Source organism: Nothoprocta perdicaria, unplaced genomic scaffold (genome assembly GCF_003342845.1).
Source record: "Nothoprocta perdicaria isolate Ctin4 unplaced genomic scaffold, notPer1 scaffold_96, whole genome shotgun sequence".
NCBI classification, from domain to species: domain Eukaryota; kingdom Metazoa; phylum Chordata; class Aves; order Tinamiformes; family Tinamidae; genus Nothoprocta; species Nothoprocta perdicaria.
This window is the reverse complement of record NW_020456265.1, coordinates 1,685,463-1,713,462: the sequence shown is the minus strand read 5'-3', so window position 1 is coordinate 1,713,462 and position 28,000 is coordinate 1,685,463. Positions and strand designations below refer to the sequence as shown.

The following is a 28,000-nucleotide window of genomic DNA, read 5'->3' as shown; positions in this document are numbered from 1 at the left end:
TCAGAGGCAGAATTAGCTGGGAATCTGTCTAGTTCTAGGAAGAATATATCACACACTGTGCCTGCAGCTGGGAGACAGTCATACCAACCCAAGGGATAATCTACTGGAAATTCCAAATACCAAGGAGAAGAGACAGTATCGCAGAGAAGGAAACCTGAAAACTGAATTTAAAAACTCTTGCTGATAAAACTTGAGTAATGCTGGATGCTCCTACATCTGGACAGGCACAAATCCACAGAAGTTTCCCTTCTGTGATTTACAGAGTCTGTAAGGGGAATAGTTAGTACTAACCATTATGTATCAAATACATAAAACTTCATTTTGGAGGCAATTGATAAGTTCTTTCCAGCCTGGCCCTCACCATTACTGCATATAACACCAATATGTACAAAATTTTCAAAATGATTTTTCTTTTTCTTTAAGAAACATTTAGAAACTGTGCGGGATACCCTAATAGTTACCTGAAAACTTTTTCAGGAAAGAATGTGCCATAAGAGGGTATACTAAGACTCTTCCTGTTCCTCTGTCACCTCTACTTCCTGCTTTTCTTCTTCCTCTTCCTGCTTTTCTTCTTCTTCCTTTTTTTATAGAAAATATTTCAGTGGATCATGCAAGAACTGAGGAAAAACTGAACAGTCCTTTTACAGCTGTTACATTTCTAGCAAATGTCAGTTTCATTAGAGCACAAAACAAAAGTAGAACCAAGGAACAATGTATAGAGTTTTTATTTTTAACATGAAAAGGCTCCAGCCTCATGGAGTTAGAAGGCTGATGTTTTAATATAATACCTTTCTTAGATACTTTAGAGGAAGGTAGATGGTTAAGATGCTCAAGATCAAAAGCAGAATATAAAAATATGTGCAAATATGACATAGAACTTAGCATTTGGAATCAGATGCTTTCTTTGAGCAGTAAGCAAGGCAAGATTCATGCAACAGGAGCTAGACTCTTGACAGATCACTGAGAGTCAGAAAGTAAGGGTCTTTTTGTTTCAAAAAAAAAAAATGTTTGTCATAAAGAAGAAACGGCACAATTTAAAGCTTAAGGCTCCTGCCTTCACCCAAGCAAATAATTTTAATGAAAATACTGGAGAAATATTCAAGGCAAAAATTCGCAAGCCCTGGCAAAGGATACARGTATGTAAGAACTTGCACCTGGGTCTTACAAATCTTGGCAGGGAAAATACATCCTTCAGCTAATTGCCTGATTTGTCAAAATGGCTCTTACACATTCAGAACACTGAAAATGTAATCAGCGTGGTGTCAGTGAGCCTCAAAGGTATTTTCAAAGTCTTGGGAGCTCTTGGCAAATTTTATTAAAGAATCTGTGAAAGACAAGTTCTCTTCCATTTACAGTTTTAAATAATTGAAGGACAATAGAACTATGATATGACCGGTAATTATCCTAGAAAAATGTAATAAATACTAGTATATTCAGTTTCATGAGTAAGAATTTGCTAACTTTCAAGTGACTAGAGGAGACTGAAAAGAAACTACATGCACACAGACAAAAGCTGAAAGCAAAATGTCCAGAGAGTATACTATACCCCTGCTGCTGCATGTTCTTCCTTGTTTTCCTGCATAAAAGGACATGTAAAAGAAAATAGTTAAAAGACAGATCAGAAAAAATAGAAGTTATACAGGTAAAGCATAGAAGAGATTAAAATGCTGAATGTAGGAAAATTATGTGGAATTTAGTGCATTTACTTTGCGCTACTGTGCTCCAGAATAAGTCACAAAGCACATTTAAACTAAGCTTCTAATTTGCAAAAGGCTTTAAAATTTGCTTTTTTCCTCAGTTACTTCCAATCAAATCTTCTTCATTTACAAGCAAAGAATTAGGGCTTGGGTTTTGATTGGCTTTTCTTTTTTTGTGTGTGTGKTTTTTTTTTCCTAATTATGTGGTCCTCATAATCAAAATTAAATCTGTATTATGCAGAGTCCTATCTGTGTGGCATACCACTATTGAGAACCTGGCTTGCTAATCTGTTGATGATTTGTAGGCTGCAACAGATGTCTTGGCTCAACAGTGCTGGGGAATAAGAAATAAGGCAAACCGACTTAAAAATTTACAGTGCAACAGGATTTAATGTCAAATACCAAACTGCTTATTGGAGGGAAGAGCTAATCCTACACAGGAACCCAAGGAGAAAGGGCAGAGAGGATGGTACCATACAGGGGGCTGTGAGGAATTTGCATTGAATGAGGTGGGATGGGGAATGAGCTGCAGGGGCAGAGTTTATATATGGCTGTGTGAATTGCTGAGACAGGCTATAGACTTGCATTGTAATACGATTTTTTGAACACAGTTCTAAAATAATTTGGCCTCATTCTCAAAGTAAGCCTTGTCTGTACCGGAAATGGATTTAACTGGGACAGCACTTAAATAAGTTTCTGCACACAAGCTAAAATATACTGCTGCCACATCCCATGACCAGCAGAATGAGAGCCCTCGCTGTGCCAGCCCTGTGGAAGATCACAGTCTCGTCCTCAAAATACTCAGAAACCAAAGGACAGACAAAGCAGGAGAAAGGGACACTATATCCAAGCAAAATGGCCCCACGATCTTCTCCACCAAAAGATGGGGATTAGAGTTGAAAAAAAGGATGAGAAGGAATTGAAGCTTAATGAAACRATTAGGAGAGGGAGATTTAAGGTAAGAAATTCATGAAGAAATGTTAGTGCAGCTGTTGGCACAGGCTGAAAGCAATTCCTGTTACCTGCTGCAGCACCTGTGACTTTCAGTTTGGACACTTGCTCCGGGCTTCCCTGCCTGCACATCTGTGACGGATATGCTCCTTTCCCAGCTCAGCCTGGCCTGTACCTTACATGCAGCCCTGTTCAGTTGCTARCCACCAGCGATTTATCTAATCYTGGTAGGCRCCACCATTCTGATTTCTTCTGCCACTTAGACTCAACATARCATTCCTGAAGGCTGCATCCYAAAGGGGMGGTAAGGCTAATACACTAGTCAATGGGCCTCTGAAATGAAAGAATGACTATAAGTCAATCATCTTATCCTATAAATATGCCGACAGCCCGAGGGCCCTTTGAGCTCTCCTGACAYGGCTGCGGCCTGCACAGCAGGATCTCCCCTGGAGCAGGGACGCCTCTCAAGGWTAYTCCTCGAGGTTGAGAGACCCCCCCTTCCCACAACAGATTTGTGGTAAGTGAACATAGCGCGCTCTCTTTAACTTTACTTTGTAACTGTGCACAAGAACCCTTAGTCATAAACCGTTGACCAGGTCTGGGACTAGGAYTGGATCCAGCCGCACCTAGACTCTTCTCAGAAGGAGCCTGGAAAGCAAGGGGGTCCAATCTGAACCTCGTGACCCAACGGGAGGGTATCCCAAGATAATTGTGTATTATCTTGAGCCTCCATGCAGTGAATAATAAGTGACCTTGCCATAGAATCTCGGGAAATCATTGTCCATATTATTAAATCCTGTTATTATTTCTTTCATACGAGTGAAGTGCATTTATCACTCACCCCCGCCACCACTCGTTCCGTGACAACATCTCAATGAGGGGCTGGAGCTGCCGAGCGAGGGAGGCCTGGAGCGCGGCTGACAGCTCTCCTGGGAAGAGGTGCCCAACAACCTGTCACAGCAGCACTTATTCCCGATGCTTCCAGGAGTCAGCTGATCACTTAAGAGATGTGTTTTCCACAGGGTTGGGGTCTCTCACTTGAGACAAAAGCCTGGAGCTCCTGGACTTGTGCGTCTCCCACCTCCAAGCAAGCAGAGGAGGCTGTAGAGGACGCACCCGCGTTGGCCACTGGCTGCCGTTGCTGCTCCTGAGCCTCCTGAAACTGGGAGCTCYGCAGGGAGCTCCCACAACTCCACAGGGAGCTCCCACCTCCATGCAGCACCACAGTGGAGACTGTCCCAATTTATTTTGTTGTCTGTMACACACCCACGGGCAAAGACTGAGCTACCTTTACCCTACCAAGATCCTTCTGGAATTGCTCCACAGGGCGTGCATTTCTCTCACAGTCACTGGGTCATAACCCAACATCGGAGAGTCACCGCTAAGCTTGTTTGAAAGCGAGTGCTAAACAACAGCCAAAGGCCAATGCCTGATGCACAGCAGGGTATTAATTTGGGAGCAGAACATAGAGGTGCAGTGTGTCAGTGAGGGCACTCCAATCTGTGGGGCTGTCGAGCGAGCGAGTCCAAACGGGACCTGGCTGCCGTTCGAGAGAGGCAGCAGTTTCGCTGCACGTCACAGAGAGCAGTGATAAAAAGGCCACCTTTTCAGGACAGGAGAGGCAGAAACTAGCTTTTAATAAGCTGGAATTAAAAAAGGCACGGGTTGGGGGGAATACACTGAAAACAGCTATTCAAGGCAGTCGAGCAGCCAAACAGGATAATTTTGCTGGGCTGCAGAACTAAAGGGAGAGAGGGAAGTGCTGGAAATGCTGCGTTGATGCTACATGTATCCTTTAAGGCCTAATATCCGAAGTAGGTACTTCAGTGGCAACCTCACCATCTTTAAATGTATAAATTCATAAAATCCGGGCCATGTAAGGAAATGCTATTTTAGTGCTCTTTTATAGAGGAGAAAATGAGATACAGATACAAAAGGCAGAATTCATCTCACTTTAGCTGTCTCAAAGTAATTCTCCCATCTAAACTCGCCCTCTGCACACTCTCTGTAGTGAATGAAAATACCAGAATTTCTAAAGAATGATTCACGTCATCCTGAGGTACAATTGGGATGAACTCTGGCAAGGCAGGCAGGTGCCACATCACCCAAGTGATCTGTCCTCTGTGACATGGGAAGTGGGTGGAAGAATTGAATGAAAAATAGCTTTTTTTAGTGATTCCCCAGGAGCAGCCTTGCTGGTACCTCACTACCTGCAGTCGTGAGCACCCTCTCTAACAACAAATGAGAGAGAAACAAGCAAAAACTGCACCTTCCCCTCGGGGCTAAYATGCATCCTCCAGCATGAAGAAGGTGGGTATCCAAGTCAGATAAGTTCAGGAAGACTTTTCCTCCCCCTTACATAAATACACTTGTTAGAGCATTTCAACACTGCCAGAATTGCGCAGGTGAAAGGGGAGGATTCRTAAGTCGAAACATGATTCATGCCTTAAGAGCCCCACAAAGATTTGTTCAAGCACAGTGTCTTGCCTGGTTCCCTTTCCTCTGCCATGAAACCAGAAGCCAGTTTGTTTTCCACTTGGAGCCCGAGCCTGCTCCCCGTGGAGCGGAGCAAGGTGCTCGCTGTGTGGGAGCGGTGCTGCATTAGGTCATGGCAAAGCCTCTCGCACGCAGCTGCCTGACACAGTTGCAGACAAGTTCCAGAACTCTGCTCTCATTTGAAAAACATTGGAATGGAGTGCCAGCCCGAACGGCATGGAAGCTAATCCAGCCAGGGAATGCAGCAGGGTTTAATTCAGAGCCTCTCTTAAGTTTTGAGGAAGAAGGCGCTCAATGGCATTCATGCGCTGGTGAAGTTCAGAAACACACTGAAAGGGCTTGGAAACAATTTAAGGACAAATTTCAGTTCCTGATGAGGGCTAAAGGCAGAGCTGTCCCTACTGCTGTGCAGGATCCACTCTGAAATTTTAAATGGGATTTTCCCTGGTGCCTGACACTTGCATGAAGCTAAAGGAAAGAATACATTTCCATCCTAATTCTTAAAATGGGAATGGGAAAAGGCTTCCAGAGGGAGGGGCTTCCTCTGGAAGATCTTTGTAGCCAAATGAAAAAAAAAAAACCAAAAAAAAAAAAAAAAAACCAAAAAAAAAAAAAAAAACCCCAAAAAAAAAAAAAAACAACAAAAACTACATTTGTTGTGGTCATTAGTGAAAGAGATCACAGAATCACAGAATCTTCAAGGTTGGAAGGGACCTCTACAGATCATTTAGTCCAACCCCCTGCTCCAGCAGGGACACCCAGAGCACGGGGCACAGGGCGGCATYCAGGCGGGTTGGGAAGATCTCCAGAGAAGGAGACTCCACAACCTCCCTGGGCAGCCTGTTCCAGGGCTCTGGCACCCTCACAGGAAAGAAGTTCCTCCTCACCTGGAGATGGAACTGCCTGTGTTKCAACTTAGACCCATTTCCCCTTGTCCTGTCAGTGGCCACCACTGAGAAGAGCTTGGCCCCTTCCTCCCTACATTCTCCCTTCATGAACTTATACATGTTAMTCAGATCCCCTCTCAGCCTTCTCTTCTCCAAGCTGAGCAGGCCCAACTCACTCAGTCTCTCCTCATACGAGAGATGCTCCAGTCCCTTAATCATCTTTGTTGCCCTCCGCTGGACCCTCTCAAGAAGCTCCACATCTCTCTTATACTGGGGWGCCCAGAACTGCACACAGTACTCCAGGTGCAGCCTCACCAGAGCTGAGCAGAGGGGCAGAATCMCCTCCCTTGACCTGCTGGCAACATCCTCCTGATGCAGCCAGGATCTCATTGGCCTTCTTGGTCACAAGGGCACTGCTGCCTCATGGTTAACTTGGTGTCAACCAGGACTCCCAGGTCCCTCTCTGTGGAGCTGCTAAATGCGTAGAGATGATGCATTTGTGACAAATATTCCACAGACAGATACCATCTGAGGTCCAAACCACTGCAGTAAAGAACAAGGGGAGGTGCCTAATTCAATAGCTGGCCGGTCTCTTTGAGAGGAGAGTCACCTGATACTGCAGCATCAAAACAAGCCCATCCTTAAATGCCCAAGTTTGAGAGCATCCGGAGACACACAGCAGCTGGATGCAGATCACAGAATCACAGAGTGGTTGAGGTTGGAAGGGACCTCTAGAGATCATCTAGTCCTGCTYGAGCAGGAAGGACCTGGAGGACCTAGAGCATGGGGCACAGATTGGCATCCAGGCGGGTTTGGAAGATCTCCAGAGAAGGAGACTCCACAACCGCCCTGAGCCACCTTTTCCAGGACTCTGACACCCTCACAGGAAAGTAGTTCCTCCTCACATGGAGATGGAACCGCCTGTGTTACACTCATTGACCCTTGTCCTGTCACTGGCCACCACTGAGAAGGGCTTGGCCCCTTCCTGCCCACATTCCCCCTTCATGTACTTAGACATGTTAATCGGATTCCTTCTCAGCCTTCTCTTCTCCAGAGAAACAGATCTCCAGGTCTGTTCTCCAGTTACAGGGTCCATTCCTACTTGGTCTCTAATAGGGCTAGAACCTGGCTGGTAACATAACACATCTCACTGCAGAAACAGCCTGTACACAACAGCGTTGGCCCTTTCTGCAGGCTCCACAAGTGCTTTCATGATGTTAGCTCAGGGCAGGAGAATGTGAATGGTATGTTTTGTAGATATTATACCAGGGAGTTGATGAAGCAACTCAGATGTTTTCTTCCAAGAACCTTTAGCGCTGCAGTTTGAGGTCTGCCCTTGTGGCTGCAACACACCATGCTGTAGGTGGAAAGGATGACAGTGCTCTCCATTTCTGCACTGGTTCCTTCATGGCTGGGAGAAGATACTGTCATGTCTGGCCTGCTGCGACTGCAGTCAGTGCCAGGACATGGCATGTGATTATCAAGTAGATTTATGAGCCCTACACGTGCTGGTCATTGGTAGCAGCACTTTTTTTCCACACAGACAGGAGTCAGATGTCTAGTTCTGARTTATTCTTCAGTACTAGAGCCTGGTTAAAAGTGAGCATTAAAAGAAAAGTATTCGGGAAAAAAAAGCAGAAAATGAAATTGTTAAATGAAGACAACTATTGTTATTCAAGGTCCAGAATAGAGTTTCTTGGAATTTTATCTATGTTTCACATCACTATGCTATCAAATAAAATGCAGCCAAAAGGTAGGTGAGGCCACTCTGCATTCAGTCTTCTCACTTGCATCAATAGTAGGAGGACCTGTGTGTTTATGTTTCATTAACTTAGAACAGAAAAAAAACTCATCACAGACGGAAAAGAGAAAATTACCTGTTGATCTTCTGATGGTGACTGAGGAGACTCGGCCCCTTCATCTGCTTTGGCTTCTGCATGGGCCTCATTTACTTCAGTAGCATCRGACTTTTCAGTCTCCTGGCAGCAAAGAAAAGGTCACTGTTAGCCTCAGGACATGTGATCAGCGATTCCTCCCTGTACAGTCTTTTGGCTGTATAGTTTGGGGAGGTATTTTTCTAATTTTGCTTCAACACTTAAATGAAAATACTCCYTTTTGGACATTTTCCTATCAAAGGACCACTGGCTGGGATATGGAAAACACAAATTCAAGCCCCTTATTTCCTTTTCAGAGCAGAGTAGATTTCCTGACTTTTCTGTGGAAAGTTTAATAGAAACTGATGCTCACCCTGATGGCACATTCGGGCTTCAGGGAAAAAAGTCTTTTCACCAGCATGCATTCCAATTAAACTTCATCAGGAAGCTACAGGAAAACAGATGTAATAAAGGATTTCATATACGGACTCTTAACTTGCTTGTTTAAAATCATCATGTAAATATTCCTCAATTCACATACCAATCTACCAGATCTGTATCTCCCAGGAACACTAACAAGCAACTCCTTGAAGCTCTTCATTTTAAGTGCCCTTGTACTTTCTGTTAGGTAGCTATGAAAGGTCACGTTGGACCACACGCTGTGTCAGATAAAAGGAGAACTAAATGGCCTTGTGTGGAATAACTGGAATGGGATGAAATGCAATAGAATGAAATTTAAATTATGTTATTAGAGACTTTCCAGATATTGGAAAGAAATATTTCATCTGTAATTTGAAAGAGAAYGAAGGAGGAAAAGATGGTTTAATTTTTATTAATCACAGAATAGCTGAGCCTTCAATGTGATGCAGCAGAGAAAAAGCTAATAAATTTGGTCCTCAGGTGTATCAGGAGAGGTGTATCTGAGGTGTATCTGATAGAGGTAAAAGCAAGTATTAATGTCAACATATAAGGCAAAGGCAAAAACTCCTCCTGATCATTCTGTACCATTCTTGTCACCCAGACTCAAGAAAGAGAAATTCAGATGGGAACAGGTGCAGAGGGGGATTACAGAAATATCTGAGGGAGTAAGAGCCTGTCTTATGAAAGAGTGACAAAAAAAGCTTCCCTAGTTTAATCAGGTGAATGCAAGGCTGTGAGGGGATACGCTGTCTCTCTAAAAATAGATSGGAGTAAACACCAGGGAGGGATTGRATAAGGAAGAGCATTGAATTAGATGTAAAATGGGTACAAACGAAGTGTAAAACAAAGCAAAAAAACCCAAACAAACAAACAAACAAAMAAAAAAAAGCTSAAAGTGAGAAGGAAGCTCCTAATCATGAGCAGTGTGCAATTTTACAGAATCACAGAATTACAGAATGTTTAAGGTTGGAAGGGACCTCTAGAGATCATCTAGTCCAACCTTCCTGCTCCAGCAGSGACACCCAGAGCACGGGGCACAGGGCGGCATCCAGGCGGGTTGGGAAGATCTCCAGAGAAGGAGRCTCCACAGCCTCCCTGGGCAGCCTGTGCCAGGGCTCTGGCACCCTCACAGTGAAGAAGTTCCTCTTCACMTGGAGATGGAACTGCCTGTGTTTCAACTTAGACCCATTTCCCCTTGTCCTGTCAGTGGCCACCACTGAGAAGAGCTTGCCCCCTTCCTCCCTACATTCTCCCTTCATGAACTTATACATGTTAATCAGATCCCCTCTCAGCCTTCTCCAAGTTGAACAGGCCCAATTCACTCAGTCTCTCCTCATATGAGAGATGCTCCAGTCCCTTAATCATCTTTGTCCCTTAATCATCTTTTAGAAGAGCTTTCTAGTAGAAGAAGTGGAGGTAGAGGACCCAGTTCTTTAAAGGGATGCTCTGACATTTCCGAAAGGCTTCCACAACGTGGAATTGGGCTCCAGGGAGACCCTGTCCTGGGCCTTCCCAAGTCCTTCAGCCTCTGGGCAGAGTGGCCCAGTGGTCCCTGAACACAAGGGGAGCTCCTTTCTCCTGAGACTGAGCCCCTACAATTCATCTCTTTGGTAGGTTTGATTTTCTTTGCTCTTCTTTGATTTCATCTGGGCCTCTGCAGTCCCACCAAACTCCTCAGTCAAGATCCATTCTTCTTTAAGCTTCCYGAGTGCTCCTCCTGTGTCCTGCATCACATATGATCCCTCAGCTGGTGTGTCTGGCCTGTGGATGCATCACCCGGCCACAGCTACCTGGCTTTTAGCCCCCTGGCAAACTTGGTCAGGGCCGGCCCCATGATCTGCTGGGCAATACAGGATGTTCTTCAGCTGAGGAGCTCTGCTGGGCGGGGAAAAGATGGCAGAAACAAGGACAGGAATGTTTGGAAGCAGGAGTCATGGAAGGGGGAAGATAGACAAAATAATTCTGTGKTTTTGCTATTCGTAAGGTTTGGTGCCCCTTCTGCTGTTTTCTCTTGAATCAAGGAAAGCTTTAAAAAAAAAAAGTAAGAACCTTACATTACAGGGGGTTAAAAAAAAAAAAAAAGAGGAAAAAAAAGACCCTTATCAGTAGAAAGTGTCACAAGAGTGTCACAGAAGCAAGTCAGGCCCTGCCAGGAGTCCTTCCCAGAGCTCCCCTGCCCCGTTTCCTGCCATCAGCAAAACCCTTTGCAGGGCTGCTGGTGAACTGCAGCAGGGGACTGATCTAGAATTAAAAGCTTTCAAAAGAAGCACAGTTCTGTCCATCTSCAGCAGCCTGCACCCTCCACAGCTGTGCAAACACTTTTACTGGCACTTGGAGGATGCCTRGGGAGGGGAAAGGGCAGCTGCGAGTAAAGGGAAGGACCAGGAGGAAGGTGGGACTATTTGTTTTCCTGGCAACGTTGTCTTCTTTTAAGTGTGCTTGACACTGCAGGCTCACCGCATTCTTATGCTGATAGCACTACTATTAAAACTAGATCTACATAGACATTTGTTTGGTTGAACTTATCTCTTACTTTTGCCCCAGAAGCTAGAAAAAAATGAAGATAAGGATATGGAGTAATACACCAATATATTGAAACTCTMATTTGTGCAACATTGTGTTTACAAATTGCATGCTTAAGCAAAATATAATTTCTTTATAGATGCTTTCTCCTAAAATGAATAGTGTTCAGGAAGCCTAGATTGGTTGCATATTTATTTTCAACATATATTCTAACATTTAAAATCCCTGGTCTCATTTTTTTTGGATAAAAATACACAAAAAGTAATGATGGCATTTTCATTAAAAAAAAACCATCATGTATAACTATCTCAGATGAAATGTATACTTGCTCAGAACATAAGGCAAATAAAATTTGTTACTGAGAGAGTTAAATTCTCATAAATAGAGGCAGCATGTTACAAGCCAGCACAGACACACACACAGAGTTATCAAAGGATATAATTATCATGGACAATTGTGATATTTTGAACATTATCRTTATACTAGCTATGCACAACAACACAACACATAATTCTAACTAACTAAAAATGAATTTCCACTCATAAAGACTGGTTGACAGATCATTTTCTCTTTCAGTAAGATGCATCTATTTTAAGTTTGCAATTCAAAGCAGTCTTAACTGTAGAAGCCTTCTTCAGGCAAAGGACAAATTGTGTGGATTTGGGAATATCAAGTTTAAGGATATTAGGGTAGGAATACTAAGATTATGGATTTAAGTATATGTGAGATTTGAAGCCAGACCTTCACTCATGTAAATCAGTTTCAGTGAGTTCATGGGGCAACTGCAAGCTCAATGATCTCGCTACCAGCTGCCTGCGCTCTGGCGTTCCAAGAAAAAGAAGCAATGCTCCGCTTGGGTCAGTAAAGCTGCCAAAAAGCCTGTTTGTGCTTGAGACTAAAGAAACAATTAGTTTTCTGCATTCCAACCTTGCTAAGATACTCAGAAAGTGCAAGAGTACAACACACTTTTTGTCATTCCARTTTAAGTAGCAGATGCCTCATGGACAGAACAGTTCAAAACGGCAGCAGCTCTTTGTGTTTTTTTCACACGTCAACAGTATTTGAGYGCAGCTTCAAGAATACTGAGAACAGTCTCAGACTGAGCCTAACAGTGGTGAGCATAAAAGTGGGGCCTTACGAAGAATCATACTCAGCTGTACTCAACACATTGTGAGATTGAGACTGATGTTCATAAGCTTTGTCTTATGAAGTACACTGAATATAACTCARTCCTGTTCTTGAATAGTCCTGGCACATCATTTTTCATGCCACTAGTGCAAGACTGACCCAAATCACTCAGAAATCCATCACTAACTTGAGTGATTTTTGAGAYGGGACATAAAGTATAGTTGCTGTACATCCCAGACTGACATGAAACTTTCTGTTTATTTAGAAGTTAGAATTAAATAGAAGTATTTAAGACAAGGTATTCCTTCAAGGTARAAGGTAATCCATATTAACAGGATAAAGAACCTATTAACACAAACTCTGTGTCTGCTTGTTCTCTTGCAGGTATCAAGCTGTGCACTCATTGCTGCTAAATGATGCTGAGAGAAATATGATAATCAATGTGATGAGGAGACTACAGGAGAGGTTGTAGGCAGAACTAACTGACTCTTCCTGAAATACCAAAAAAAAATATGTATTGATTTCCTGCAGTGTCACTATTTTTTATGGCCAAAAAGCACCTTCATAATACTAATAAGGTATTTGCTAAAAAGGAAGAGAAGTGTGAAGAACTCTACCTGATTCCCACAGTGAGCTAAGTGATTCAGCATTTGGAACTTAACCTTTTTCACCAAGACCTACATGATTTCCATATGCCACTCTTGCAGCTAAACACTTCTTTGGATTGGGACTGGGAAAGCAGAGATAACTCATGATTTTGTACTACAGTGAGCACCTCAGCATAGCCAGCAGTAAGGCTGACTGCTGGGAGAAGTGCTTATTTAGGGAGCTGTCCCAGCCTCTTCTCCAGCCATCCTGCTCATCTTTGACGTTGACTTGATGGTTCCTATTGAAACAATTGAAGCTTTTTTTTTTTTTTTTAACCTTTTAAGTAAAAGGATACTGTACACAAAAGCTATTTTGCATGTGTGTTGAATATCTGACAGGAATCTCCTTTACATCCGTGTAAACTCAAGGCTTCCTTGYATGTGTCTTATAGTCGGTCTGCATCTTGGTGGCAGCTCTGATGTATCCTGGACAAATCAGACCTACTGCTTAGCCTCTGCTAGCACATTAGGACTGACAACTCAGTCTGACAACTCCTGGAGCCATCGGAGCTCCACATACCTAGCAGTGGTGTCCAGCATAGGCACCTTTCTTGACGAGGCCTGGTGGCAAATTGTAGCCAGAGAGAAGTCRGGGCTACAAACATGAGAATCTGGAGAAATGAAATCTGTATTGTGCATCCAGCAGGCTGATGTGGCAATGAATTTAGTTCTCCACATATTTTGTTAGGAAGTTAAAATTAGTTGAAGGAGTAGCACAAAGTTCCTCTGCCTGCCTTGGGAAATAGGCTAAAAAGAGTGGTGGATCAGGATCCTGGTAGGATCACTGAAACAGCATCATGATCATGAAAGTGAATGTAGTAAGGGTTGAAGGATGGGTAGGAAAGAGAAGAAAATCCTCKGAGGCGGGAGTGGTCGGTATAAAAYGCACACCAGCTTCACATTAATCTTCACAATGGCTCAGTGAGGTAACCTCACCTACARGGTAAATGCTTACTGACTGCTTTGGGGTGTTTTCATACTTTACAGTTTGCTTCTTTTGTAAATTATCATGGTGTTTCAGGAGAAAAAAAAAAAAAAAAAAAGGAAAGGAAAGAAGGAAGGAAAGAAAAGATTAGCAGGAAACTCTTGTCATATCTGTCATCATCAGCATYTCCTCCACACCTGACATACTTCCCCAGATTCCTGCTGCTGGCAATGTCAGGAACCACCCCTTGTGCTTCACGCTAAGGTTGAAATGAGGCCTAATGAAAAAAGAAACAGAAGCACAGCAGCGAGGGCACCTGTATGACGCAGCATAGCCAGGCTGTTAGGCAGGGGAGATGCTGAGAAAGACCTGTGCAAAAAATGCTTCAACACTTAATATTTCTCTTTCCAATTCCGGAGCAGATTGTGTAATGAGCAGGATGCAAGTACACTTCCACACTTTATAAGCCCTCATAAATTCCATTTTCTGGACTGCAACAATCCTCAGCACAGCCAATGCAGCAGTTAATCAGCATCAACGATTCTCGTTTGCTGCCAATAGCACTAAAAGTTATCTGCCTGGCAGATTGCTCCAAACTTATTATTTTCAACATTTACAAAGTTGTCACAATCTAGAATCCTTAATAGGCTCTGCTGTCAGGTGGGAAAGATTAAATTCTAAAAAATTGCTACTTTGCTTTACAGACATACTATCTAACAGAACCTTGCATGAAGAAGCAGATAATATATGAAGTGAAAAGGTGGAAAAATGCAATTTTCTTTATCTCACTGATTCTTCACATATCTTTTATGATGATTATAATATGTAATACTTGTAGGTCCTTTCATGGCTTTGTGGATGTTAATTAAATGAATCCTCAGAAGACCCTTGTGAGGCAGACAAGTACTTTTTATTTCCCTTGGCGGGAGATGGGACAGCTAAAGCAGAAAGTTTAAATCACTTGCTCCTTATCTCACAGGGACATGGTACCAAAGATAACGTTTACAGCAGTAGTGTCTCTCCCCTGGGTATCTCTGCATCAGTAGATCTCAGGGCACGAAGCAAAGGCTCATTTGCTCATTTTTATCTCTGCTTTTACAGAAGAGGAAAACCAGAGGCTTTCACAACTGTGTTTCACTCTAAGTTGCTCCACAATTGGCAGCAGGGTTAGACTAGACAGCAGATCTCATGCTCCAGGGCAGGTTTTTTAGCAGCAGTTCTCTGCTATCAATCTGGCTCATCATTCTCTTGATTCATTTTGTTGGTTGAATCACTCTTGTTAAAGATGGAAACACTCGATTGTGATCTAACATGATCTATAAAGCCTCCAAGTAAAAATGACCACATTAAGGAAAAAATACATTGCTTTCAGTAAAGCAGAAAGAAATATCTTTTGCTACAAATATGTTAGAGCATTGTCAGAATACAGTGGATGGAGAAGAACGGGGAGACTAGCCAGAGGGTTTTCATGAAGTCTTGAGTAAGACCTTAGCTTATCTCCTCAAGGCAGAGCACGAACCCCAGAACAGCAGTCTGGGCACAAGCAGGTTGGGCTTGGTCCAACATCCCTCTTTTGGCAGTCAATACAAACCCTATTTGCTCCAGGTCTGATGCAGCCAAGAAGTGGAAGCTGAATATGAAAAAATACTGCTTTGAGTTCAGTAAAAGATCTTCAGCTGGACACACACCACAAGCCTGTGGTGAAGGAAGGGAAGAGAGAACTACATCCTCGGACTAACCCAGCCACTGTTTTGTTCCCTTATGAACACTCTGCTGTGATAGCATCTTATGTAGAACTTGGCACTGTCCCTTATTTGATGTGCTGAGTCAGTTACTACCTTCATCTTTTATTAAAATCAAGTAAGTGGTCCCCATGGAAGGACAGCAGCGCATACCTCTGTGCCTGGAGGAGGAGGAAGACCCAGAAACGAATAAATAATATTTTCTTCTTTAGCAGAGAAAAATGATTCAAAGTCCTAAAAAAAAGGGAACAAACAAACAGTAGACAATCAGTAACATTTAAAAAAAAAGTGAAAAAAAATAGATTTGGCAAATATATCTTACAGTGATGAAAATGACTATGCATTTGTGCAAATGCTTGCATTATCTAAGCCCCAGAAAGAATATTCAGGTAAAGGGAGTTTCATGCCAGCTGTCAGAATGAATAAATCAGCCAATCTCTCCAGAGATTTATACTTTATCATACCTATGTTAGAATCATATGAAATCAAATTTGTCATTTTAATGTATCTCAGCTGTACGTAACCAAAGTTAGGATGCTTCCACTTAAATATTGCAACAAACCTTGTTTTGGGCAAGGACACAAACAAGGCCCTGAAAACCCTGGGCAGCTTTATGGCAAATGAGAGGCAACAGTCAGCATCACAGCACGAGCAAAAAGGCAGAGAGGCAGCTGCTCATTGCAGGGGAAGGCACTCGAATTACAGAGAGCAACATGATCTCAGCCAAACTTTACCAAGCGTTGAGTTGTTTCCCCTGACATGTATATATGAGGCAAAAGGTCTTGTATGTGAACTGAATTTATAACTCACATGTTATAAATAACATGCATGCCCATTTTCTCTTCAGTGCTAAAACTACTGAAAAGATGGGATGAACAGCTCCTGTTCTGCTACGTGGTTTTACCTGTGTTCATCATTTCTACTTTCCTATCAAACACAGAAGTGCTGCTGTTGCTAGTTCACTGCTGTGGGGCTCACAACCCATGTCTTACTCAGATGAAAATCAACATGAACTTAGGGAGCCAGCAGAAATTCTGATGGCAAGAGACCATCCCAGGATCACACAGCAGCTCTGAATAGGACAGGTCTGCTGAATCCTAGACCTTGACAGCTTTATCACCCAAATAACTCCAAAAATAGAAGCCTGTAAATAGTAAGGTGCTGAATCATCCCTGAGCCTTGTTTGTAAAGCTGAGTTAGGAGTTGAGGTGTTTTGCTGGGCTGCTTTAGCATTTCCAAAAATAAATGGTTGGAGAATGGTAATCCTGGGGACAAGCTGCAGTGGATGGTTCAGAAGGCACCTAACATCAACAAGGCTGGAATCAACCAACAGCTTTTAATTTCAGTTTGGAAGGGGTATACATAGCTTAGCAGTCAGGTTAAATGACAGCCCATTTCCTTGATTTATCTATGGGACAGATTGGTTTTCACAGACGTAGACCAGGTTTCAGGAGCTKGGGGCTACCGTGGCTGGAGAGAACTTGAGAGCCCGTTCTGGCCTCAACTAACAGAACATCTACTGGTACTTCAGCTACCCTGGAAACCCTCTGATTGCTGCTTTAGTTATCCTGTCTGGCTTATTTTTCTTTTTCCTAACTCAAATTTGTTGTGTGTTCCTAACTCCTAACTCAAAACTCTAGAGAGGGTCCAGCGGAGGGCAACMAAGATGATTAAGGGACTGGAGCATCTCTTGTATGAGGAGAGACTGAGTGAGTTGAGCCTGTTTAACTTGGAGAAGGGAAGGCTGAGAGGGGATCTGATTAACATGTATAAGYTCATGAAGGSARAATGTAGGGAGGAAGGGGCCAAGCTCTTCTCAGTGGTGGCCASTGACAGGACAAGGGGAAATGGGTGCAAGCTGCAACACAGGCAGCTCCATCTCCAKGTGAGGAGGGACTTCCTTCCTACAAGGGTKCCAGAGCCCTGGCACAGGCTGCCCAGGGAGGYTGTGGAGTCTCCTTCTCTGGAGATCTTCCCAACCCGCCTGGATGCCGCCCTGTGCCCCGTGCTCYGGGTGTCCCTGCTGGAGCAGGGGGTTGGACTAGATGATCYCTAGAGGTCCCTTCCAACCTCCACCATCCTGTGATTCTGTGAAATTTGCCACAGCATTTAAGAAAGCCAGTGTCTGAAGTTTCATCAATACCTTTTGGAGGACTGTAGCAAGCAGAGCATGAAGATTTTCTGCAATACCTATATGAGAAGACACTAAATGCAGAGGCTGATGGTGTTGTTTGCCTTTGGAACCACTCTATGAAAAAATATAGCAAAAATATTAAAAAAAAAATACTCCCAGGATTTTTTCAATATGATTCTTTATGATACCAGAGCATATAWACACAGGTGAACTATGTATTATCCTTTGTATGACTACTGAGGAAATGCCAGAGTGTAAATTCCAACTGGTCATTAGGAAAAAATTCTTCCAAACATGAGTGGTGCCATGCCAGATCAGACTGAAGAGAGAGGCTGTTGAAACRACATCCTTGGAGATTTTCAGAGATTTTGCCCTTGCCTGGCCTAGGGTACAAGCATCTTTAAAGTTAGCCCTGCTTTAAGCAGGAGATTAGACTAGAGATCTCCAGAGGTAGTTGTGATTTCTTTTTATTTGACTTCAGCAGCTCCATGAGGCATCAGGTAAAGCTTTCATTTAAAAATTCAGACATTCTTTAAAATAAGATGTACATGGGTAGCTTATTCTATACATTTCAGCTCCAAGAGAAAAACAGAAGTTTGCATTCTGTTCCTTTCCTAGTTTTCTAATTCCCTTTGATGAGCAAAAGCACACATGAGAGCAGCAGAGTGCTCAATATATTTAGGAAGTGACACAGACACAGACTTATGTCTAGACATGAGCAAAGAAGAAGCCTAAGATAAAAGAACATAATAATAAATAAGAACATGATTGCCCACACTGATGGATCAGAGTGGATACTTGAAACTGGTAGCATAGCCAGGCATAAAAATGATTCCATTCCTAATCTATGTCTACAAGTGGCAATACCAAGGATCCAAAAGAAAAATAAGATTCATGCTCTTTATAAAACAGCTTTAGGCTTCTCTGACCCACTGGAAAAGCAGCAGACAGTTGGAGTATTTTCATAAGTRCATCCAGAAGAAACCTGCACTTTACAGTACAAGGCAATAAGCAAGGCAGCTSTTCAGCGTGAGCCAGGAGGTGCTCGTGCTTTTATATATCGGCAATAAAAGGAGATGTTCAAAAAGGTTGTACAGCAATGTACCTGCTCACTATGTCAATCTATTCCAGCACAAAAAGGAAGTCACTCTGCCCCCAAAGTAAGCCATTTGGTATTCCTCCCCTACAAACTGTGCACAAGAGGATCAAGGACGACCRCAGAGAATCACAGGGTCACAGAATGGTTGAGGTTGGAAGGGACCTCTGGAGATCATCTTGTCCAACCTCCTTGCTCCAGCAAGGACACCCAGAGCACAGAGGACTTTTCCAAGCCAGGAATAACTATACTGTTCCTGACGATGCTTTTTCAATCCATTGGTAGGGACTCTAATGACATAATGAAACAATCTCACCAATAACCTTTTCCAGTGTTTTGTTGTTTTTCTCATTAGATTATTTTTTTCTGACGTTTGACCTAAACTTCCTTTGCAGCATTTTATGCCCATTACCTCTTGTTTCATCCCCAATGGACATCCCCATGGGCAATGAGCAGAACATATTTTAAAAATCACAGAACCAAAAATGACTTAGGTTGGATGGGACCTTGGAAGATTTTCTAGCCCAAACTCCTGCTCAAAGCTGGGTCAATACTGAATTCATATCCTAGTGAATTCCTCTTTGCCAAAATATTTTAAGTACTTGAAGGCTGTCATTTATTCCAAGGAAATATTTTATCCCACATTTTCACCCACCCCAGGCCAATGGTCCTAGGTCAGCACACGGTTGTATATACTGCATATATATGCACATGTGGATGGGAACCAAACATATAGAAGAATCAATGGGAAGTAAGGTGGCGGGAAAAAAGAAAGGATCTTATAAAACAGAATGTGCAGAAATGAAACATAGTAAAAAAAAAAAAAAAAAAAGAAAAAAAGAAACTTAATAAAAAAAGAAAAAAGACTATTTGGGGACTATTGGATATGAGGATTTGGTAGGAAGGTGAGTGAGAGAAAGAAAACGTGTCATAGATAAAAAGAGGCATAAGGCATAAGGGGCTTGACTTTTCTAGCACAGCAAAATGAAGATTAAAAAAAGACATCCTATCCATAAATACATTGGGCTGCAGCTGTTTAAGCTAGAGGGCAATTTTGTCATACAAGCAAACAGGTAAGAACGGGTTGGTTATATCCAGGCTGGAAATTGTAAGGAGGTTTCCAGCCACCAAGAGGATGAGACCCTTGGACAGTGCACTGTCAGGAATAACACATTTTAACGGGACTTTCATGGCCTCAGGATACTGGCCTGAAACCCACTGCCCAGGAAAAGCTTTGTTATTTTTCCTAATGTGGCTGAAGGCAGCAGAAAAAGGCCACAGAGGAGCGAAAACAAGATCATGTTAAACAGTCCTGATTTTCAGAGTGACGTCCCTGTTGCATCCATGCAGGTTTCAGAGGGAAGGAGAATGCGGATCCCGAGCTCTAAACCACAGACTGTCTGTGGAAAATGTCACATCTCTCCAAGGAATTTCACACCGGTCTGGCAGCCAGTGGCCATGTTCTCCACTAGCCCAATAACCCCCTTTATCCCTGCTTCGTGCAGCTCCCTCAGGGCACCAATATCCCAGGGACCATGGATTGACATGTATCTCCTCACCCCATTTATTTGGAGACAAGCTTCATGCTAAAAACAAATTTTTAGCCTGGACCCACAGGATTCATTAGATATGAGATTGAGAGCTGAGCACACCAGACCTCCTGAGGCTCTTAGGCTAATTTCAAATTCCATTTAGTTTTTACATCAGTAGCTAAACAGGTTTCTCAACTCCCTTCCACACTGAGGGGTCTTTGCAAATGACACATTTTTAAATATAAATTTATATCAACATGGAGATTATTTGGCTTCCTGAAATAGTTTCACACTAGGAGTAAAAACTGTTGATTTATCATACATTGGCAAAGCAGATCAGCCACGATGCTTTGTAAAGCAACTGCTCTTTAATTCACTAGATAACCTCTCCAAGGATTCTCAGAAATATTTATTGCCACATCGGTTGCCGAGAAATCCAGAACAAGATATATCAGGTGATACTTTTTACAGGTCCAGGTTAGATGTTAAAATGCACACGAGCTCTAACCTGCYGATTTCTCTTTCAAGATTCGCAGCAGAAAATGAGAAAACATTTTTACCCACATACTAGTATCTTTTGTTCTCAGAAGTTAATTCTGAAGAGTTAGTGCCATGTAAATCCCTTCCCTCCCAAAACAGCCTATGCAGTAGTTCACACGGGATTTGTGGAGTAACATAACTGGACACACTTTTCACAGTACTTAGGAGTTCATTTCATAGATCATATCAAAGTACTTTCCAGGTCATATTTCCATCAGACTATGAGTACAAAATTACCTCACAGATATCTTTTAATTCTGGATCCTAATAATTTGTGTTGTTACAACATTATCCTCCACTGAGTTGTACGCAGTTTCTGCAGAGAGATAACCTGCCTGTTTCCTGCCTATGTGTAAATATAAAAGTGCCTTGTGGAGCTTTAAATTTTGATTATGAAGCTGGATATTTCTTGAATAAGCAACACAATTTCAGTAATTCAAAAGACATACACTAGAGCTATTTCAGTCAACTATGCCTACTATTTATTTATATTTGTAACACAGTGTAAAAAGAAAATGCCTGTTCATGGTCCCTGGTGCCTCAGGCATCCACTTGACTTCCTACCAGCCCAGACAGCTCTGTGTGAAAAGAACAGGGAGATCAACACCCACCAGGCAAAACTGGCTGGGAGTTCAGGAAAGGAAGTGCAACCCAGTAAGAGAGAGGGGAGATGAATCCTGCTATAAACCCCGCTAGTCTTGACTAGCTTGTTATTCTCGAGCCAAAAACTCTTAGCACTGCAAGGGCAACCGAGACCATTTCCTATCCTYCACTTCATCATCCTGTGCGAAGAAGCCGTAGTATCACTTAGGCAATGCTGTTGTTGGCCTTCAGGAGCTGGAATGAGGGTGTAAGCAGGKAGTCAGCAGCAGCAGACGGAGTTGTGAGTGAGGAGACCGTGGGACAGAAAAGGGGGAGCTCCTCGAGCCAAGTGCTCCATGCCGGGCAGYGAGTGCATGGACTCAGGATATGCAGGGGGATTAGCCATGCAGCCTCTTAAGCAGAGTTTCTGCAGTCACTTCTCCCTCCCTGCATATTCCTCTGCTAAAACAGGATCATTTTGTGCTTCATTTCCTTTCTGCGCCCTAGGAAACGCTTTCTAAGAATTGTTCTTTCAGAGTAAATCTTGAGCTGCCTTAGGGATTTCGCTTGAGGACACTTCCTACTAAAGGAAAAGGAGGAGTTGGCTATGAAAGAAGAGTGTCTAAAGATACTTATTTCCAAACAACCTCTTACCCCACAGTACCGCTCCTCATTGAAGATCTGTGGAGGAAGAGGGATCCCGTTTTGAGGCTTTTTTTCACCTGGGACATTCTCTCTCATCCAATTCCTGTTGTCCTCGTCACCTGCTATGTCCATTTGCTGAAAGTCAATCTTGTTGGCCTCTAGAAAGCCCACTACTTCTTGCTGCTTCTTCTTGATCTGTTTGGGAAAGATGAAAGACAAAATCGCTTCTTTATAAAAAGGTTTTCTAAAAGGGATGACTACTGCAAACAGAACCAATGTGGCTATGTCAAGTTGGATCCCTTCAGGGGTGATTATTTTTGTTTTCTCATTTTAAGCAGAGGTAATTTTTAATGGCTTTTCAGCTACACGATTATTTAAAGACCACATTCAGATGGCAAAACAGGACAGCATGATGAATACACAGGAGCACCTCATCAGAGGATGTCTGTATAAATGGTTAATAAAACCTGCGTGCAACAGTGCTAAGAGTTTCAGCAAATGCTCTGAAATCCAAYGAGTTCAAGTGTTGACAGCTGCTATTTCAGCATCAGCTTTTCACTTTGGACACTGACATTGAAGTAGACAAGGCTCCTGGGTAGGCGGCTGCCCTGTAAGTCCTGCAGGGAGGTAATGAAAACTTAGCTGCACATGCTACACTCCCTTGCTTATGGTTGCAACTAGAGCATCTAGAGTTAAAGCTGGATATGTGGGGTTTTTTTTACGTAATTTCAGGTTTATAATATACAGGAAACTCAGAAGACCTGCTCAGGACCAGAATTGAATAAAGAGGAAAAAACAAAACAAAATAATGACGAAAAAAACAGGAGACAGCAGGAGAAGAAAGGCAAAAGAACTAATAAATATGACAGAATGTGTTGAACTGACGTGTGCCAACCCCTTCAGCGGGAGAGAGGGAAGCAATGGCAGCTGGTGTGGATTTTCTTCAGTCTCTAACCCAGGGCATAGGYGTCATTATTTTATTTCAACACATCTTCCTAGAGACATTGCAATAGTCACCACCAGGCTGCCCAGGGCTCACGCAGTGCTGGTAGAAAAGATTAGCTGTCGTGGAGCAGATTACTAGCTATTTATGCAGCAATCAGTGGACCTCAGGAAATTAATTTCAAGGAGTGTAAAAAAGGAGTGACTATGAAAAGTCAGATCTTGGTGAAGGGCTTGTATTTGGGGCACACCAGGGGACATTTCCCTTTGAAATTTTTCAGAGGACTACAAACTACAAAAGGCTGGGGATACTCTTCYAAGCGTTACTTAGCTTTAATATTAATTCTTACTCCTTACTACATGTCTCCTCTAAAATCCTTAATCCCTGCTGATAAGTGTGAATTTTCCTGGGGGGAGAGAGCCTTTAATGTATAATCACTCTTGTCAAATCTCAGGGCTCCACAATAATTTTCCTAATTTCTGCCATTTCTCTTAGCCACTTTTTAAAGTGATTTGACTAGAGCAGAATCGTAGCTTATGTTTAAAGCAAGTGAACAGAAAGAGAAGTTTCCAGCCCTCATCACTTCAAAATCAAGCAGCAAGTTGAGAGAGACCTAAATGTACTTTTAAAATGTTTCATAAACTAAGGCAGTCTTGTGCATTTCTGGGGTTTAATTAAGGTTAAGGACTACTATATCTTGCCAGATGTCAATTTTACAGGGTTAAAAAAAAAACAAAACAAAACAGAAATTTGTTCAGATACTAAATGAGAACTGTAGAAATTTCTGGTATTAAAAAGTTGATTAAAAAGTTCAGCATGTCCTGTCCCAAACATTTCTTAGTAAAACCTTTTCTGGAGGGTTATTAGTAACAATCATCTTTGAACTGGCRTATAAGAACTACAATAACTTATGTCATGTTGATGAATAGAACATATATATTAAAAAAAGAGCTTTCCTTTCATCTCTACCGTATGTATGGTATGAACCTTGAAGTAGTATTTAAATGCTCCAACCAGGACCCTCTCACTGCAGATAGCAAGATGGAAGCTCCTGCCTCTGAGACCTTTACTTTCTCTAAACTGGATTTTCTGATCATTCTTAGCTTTTAATTGAGGATTGCAAATACAACTTTCCTGGTGTTTGCTGCAGCAGGCACACATGTAGCATGGACAAGTGGCAAAATGCTATCSTGACCCAAATTCTTGCTCCTCATATAAAACCTCTTCTTTCTTCTCATGCAGAACAAGATAATGGATGAATAAGATCAGCTGAAAGGATTATTTATTCTGTCTGGACAATATTTTTAGAAAATTACTACTCTAATGGTTGGTGCAGACACTAAGGTTAAGTGTAAAGGTATTGAGGCTAATTTTTAAAAAGCTAGTTTGGGTACCAGACATTTAGCTGTCGTAAATAAATCTATGGAGAGTCCATGTTGCTGCAAGTTGTGCTTTGGTGCACAAAATGCAATGAAGTTCAGAACTACGTCCACTACCACTATATTGTTCTGAAGTGCAGAGGTGAAGCATATGCCTAGAAAAAACACTGCAAAGTTCTGGCCAAATTCTAACTGATATTTCTTTTTAGTGGTGATTTTTTTCTCGGCAATGGCTGKCAATCTCTTCAGTAAGCAGTGTTCAGAGAAGGAAATCTTCCAGGATTTAACAACAAAGGGGACATACAAAAACCTTTCCATAACATGTGAGGATTGCAGAAGCTTGTTTGTACCCCAACATGTATCCTCTGGCACGAGAGGAATTCAGAGTACTTGGGAAGAGATTCCGTGGAAAGTGGTAGTGATTGGGATATTAATTCATGCCTGTCATCTTTCACTTCAACAAGGCTTAAGCTCCATCATGCCTAGCTGCGACCATGTCCTTTAAATTAAATAAAGCATATTTTATTTTAAATAGTGTCTGGAATGTGACAGCTACAGATCATATTAGCTTTATCTAATGCAGAATTAATATTTTCATCTATATCCTTGCCATGGAGAGCATACGCTTTTACCRACTGCCTGCTTCAGAATCAGATATTTAGTCAACAATAGGAATATTAATGTCAGCAGGCAGAGTCCTGCAGCTCTCATCTCTAACACTGCATGAACAACATTATCTCTACTGTACTTGAACAGAGATTTATTCTTATTTATTACACTACATCTTCTGCTGAGGTTGTGTACACTATGAGGTGTTGCCTTCTTTCTTGAATTGAAATTTGAGTTCCAGTTTCCTTGTGGTCAGATTCACCATCACAGATAGCAAACCACTACCAGTATTTCAGAGGAGATAATACAGATAGTCTACATTATGCTTAAGTCTTTTYGAGGTGATTGTGATATATTAAAATTGACATCTACAGATTTGAAGGTGGGCAAGTTCATAAACACTGGAAATAAGAAGACTTTAGAGGTGACCTAAGTGGAGTAGCAGTTTTCAAGACTTTGGAAGATAACCCCTGCATAAGACAGGAACATCCATTCTCCCGTGATTTATGGTACACTAGAGCCTTGTAAGTTATTACCCACTTCTAAACACTTTTGTGGCTAATTATGAAAATACTTTAGTTCTTACTGCATGTTTCAAGACAACCATTCAGCATATTTATATCCTGTAAATGTCTCTACTTATAATTAATAGTTAGATATCAACTACATGTTTGGAGCAGAATGACAATAAAGCGAAAGCTAYTTAAAATAAAGTTCTGAATTGTTGAGAGGAAAATAGATACAGTGGATTTCGCTCCAGAAACATACTGAATTACATCATTAAGCATCTGCTCCAGAGCACCACAGTCTTACTGGATTCATTGTATTTACTCTGGAAAAGTATTTACTAATGGGATAACCATTTACAATTATTGGTGGTATGGTTGTATAATATAAAGAATAGAAATGCTTTTTTTTAACCAGTTAAACTCTGTTGATCTAACCAATTGTTACTCTATACCAAAGGAGGTCAGATTCACCATATTTCAAAATTAAAAATTAAAAATTCCATCAATATGAATTTGATGGAGATTGGAGAGGACATCAATGCTACTAAGAAGATGTAGACATCTATTTAGGGTCTATTGGGATGAAATGCATTCTTTTGTTATTCTCAAGGAAGACCTGTACAAGGCAGATAAAAATATATTTTAATAGAATTTTAGGATATTTTTGATTTTGTGCTTGCTTCTTCTATGAGCAGCTTTTATTTTATAGATATCAAAACTCATTAAAGGCCCATTGAAAAGATATCTTCCATCCATTTGAGCCAGTAAACCTGGAAATATGCCCCATAACATTTTTTTTATCTGAAACTGCAGTTATGATTCTATAACATGAACAAATACTGCCTTCTGAGACTGCAATAGCTAAACATACACAAAATACACAAGGAGGAACTGGTGCATACTGGTGCCATATCCTTCCTTCCAGCATGCATCTGGCATCTCAATGGCAGTTTTTGCAGGCTGCTAACAAATATTGAAGATTCGCATTAATAAACTTAAAACCTCTTACAGCTCACTGACCTYATCTGTCTGTCTCAGCAGTAGTAGCCTGCATTAGCAATGTCTAGCAGCTCAAAATGACTGGATAAAGTGTAAGTGCTGCCTTGTGTTCAACACAGCATGTGCATCTATCCCTTCTTTGCAGCCCATGAAGAAAGGAGCCACAAAGGGAGGGAGGGAGGAGGAATGCCCAGAGAAGGGGAGAGCTTTTGGTTCAGGTAGTGCAAGCATATGATAGGCTTCATTTTAAGTGTGTAAGTGATCTCCCTAAATGTCAGTGTTAAATCAAAGCAGTCATACAAGTGCTTTGCTGAACTACAGCCCAATAGTCCTGTAGCTGGAATGGCAACAATTTATGCTTTAGTTGCACAAAGTCAGTCTCTAAGGAGGACCAAAATGATGGACATCTGCAGAGAGTCTGCAAAATGATTTCACRGTCACAACTTTTCCTTGAAGGCAGATGATTGACAAAGGAAAAGCCTTCTTTGGTAACCAAACAGGAGATAAAGAAGTCTTCCAGTGCACAGTATGTGCAAACTTATAATGCTATTCAAGCAGTAACTGCTAGCTTACAAATTACCAAATCTGACTTTGCTTATTTTTTTCGGCCTTGCATTTAAGGTTTCTTAAAAAAATGGTAGAATATCAGCATTAAATTCAGAGTTTCAAGCACAGAAACAGGCTGGCAAAAAATGCAGAGGAGAGACCCGCAAACTTCCTTTGCTGTGGACTAGCTTAAACCTCAGTGCATCTCCACCAGTTCATTTTCTAGAGATGGTGACACTGTAAACAGGGAGCATTTCAACTCTGGAAGCTTCTTAAGGACGCGAAGCTCGTGTCAGACCGCGAGGGATGCAGTTACAGCTATGTGTGAGCACCAGCCAACTTGYTCAGCCGTGTCACTGGGAATGACTGACTGCCAAAGGAAAGCTGCAATCCGACCTCCTCTGGGAGCTGGATATAAAAGGAAGCAGTCCTTTCCCGGTTCCCACCTCCCACAGACTTCCAGCCTCCCTACTATCCRCATGCCCGTCCCTTCAGCTGATAACACTGTGCTTGCAGCTGCAGCAGTAGACATCAAAATCAAGAATCATCAGTATAGCATTTCAAGAAACAACTCCCTCTCCCCGCAAAATGAAGAAAAAAATACCCATGAAAACCTAAGGAAAGGGAAGGCATGGGGAAGCCATTTTTTTCTGCAGTTTTATTCGCTCACTTTGGCTCCATACTCTTTCTTAGACACTGTTCCCCYTCAGCGGGAGCAGTGTCTTAAACTCTCTTTAAAATCTCTTTCACAAACAATTAATTTCTGATGTAAAGAATATACTTCATTTTGTGCAGGTATAATATCCAGTTTTTCCGTCCCTGGTGAACATGCATTGCATACACCTTTTCAAATAGATAAAAAAAAAAGTCTATCAATTGACACATCTGAGATGCAAAAAACCAAATACAAAAGCAGCAAGACCGGCATGCAAGCAAGCCCATATTAACAGGAATTCCTATATTAGTAGTTATTCTCTATATCCTGCATTGCTTTCAGGAATAAGGTGGTCAATGGAGACTAGAAGCAATTCAGTGTTTCCCGTTTCCCACAGTCAAACCCAGGCTGTGCYGGGCTCTCCAGGTGGCCCTGGGCTGTTCTCCAAATGGCTCCCGGCAGGAAGAGGCGCGTGCTAGGTGGGACACGTACCGCTGTCGACCCCGAGGAGGTGGCCACAAAGACTTTGATCACCATCTTG

At 42.1% G+C, this 28,000-nt stretch overlaps 1 protein-coding gene across 1 annotated transcript; it reads right to left on the bottom strand.

Moving 5' to 3' along the window:
• Nucleotides 1-503: 503 nt before the first annotated feature.
• Nucleotides 504-28,000, bottom strand: LOC112959076 (SH3 domain-binding glutamic acid-rich-like protein). The gene is made up of 6 exons (XM_026053027.1): nucleotides 27,952-28,000; nucleotides 21,829-22,014; nucleotides 15,444-15,524; nucleotides 7,909-8,010; nucleotides 1,547-1,576; nucleotides 504-578 (listed from the first exon to the last, which is right to left on the bottom strand). Exons 1-6 carry the CDS (start codon nucleotides 27,994-27,996, stop codon nucleotides 504-506), a joined length of 519 nt encoding a protein of 172 aa, XP_025908812.1. The 5' UTR covers nucleotides 27,997-28,000.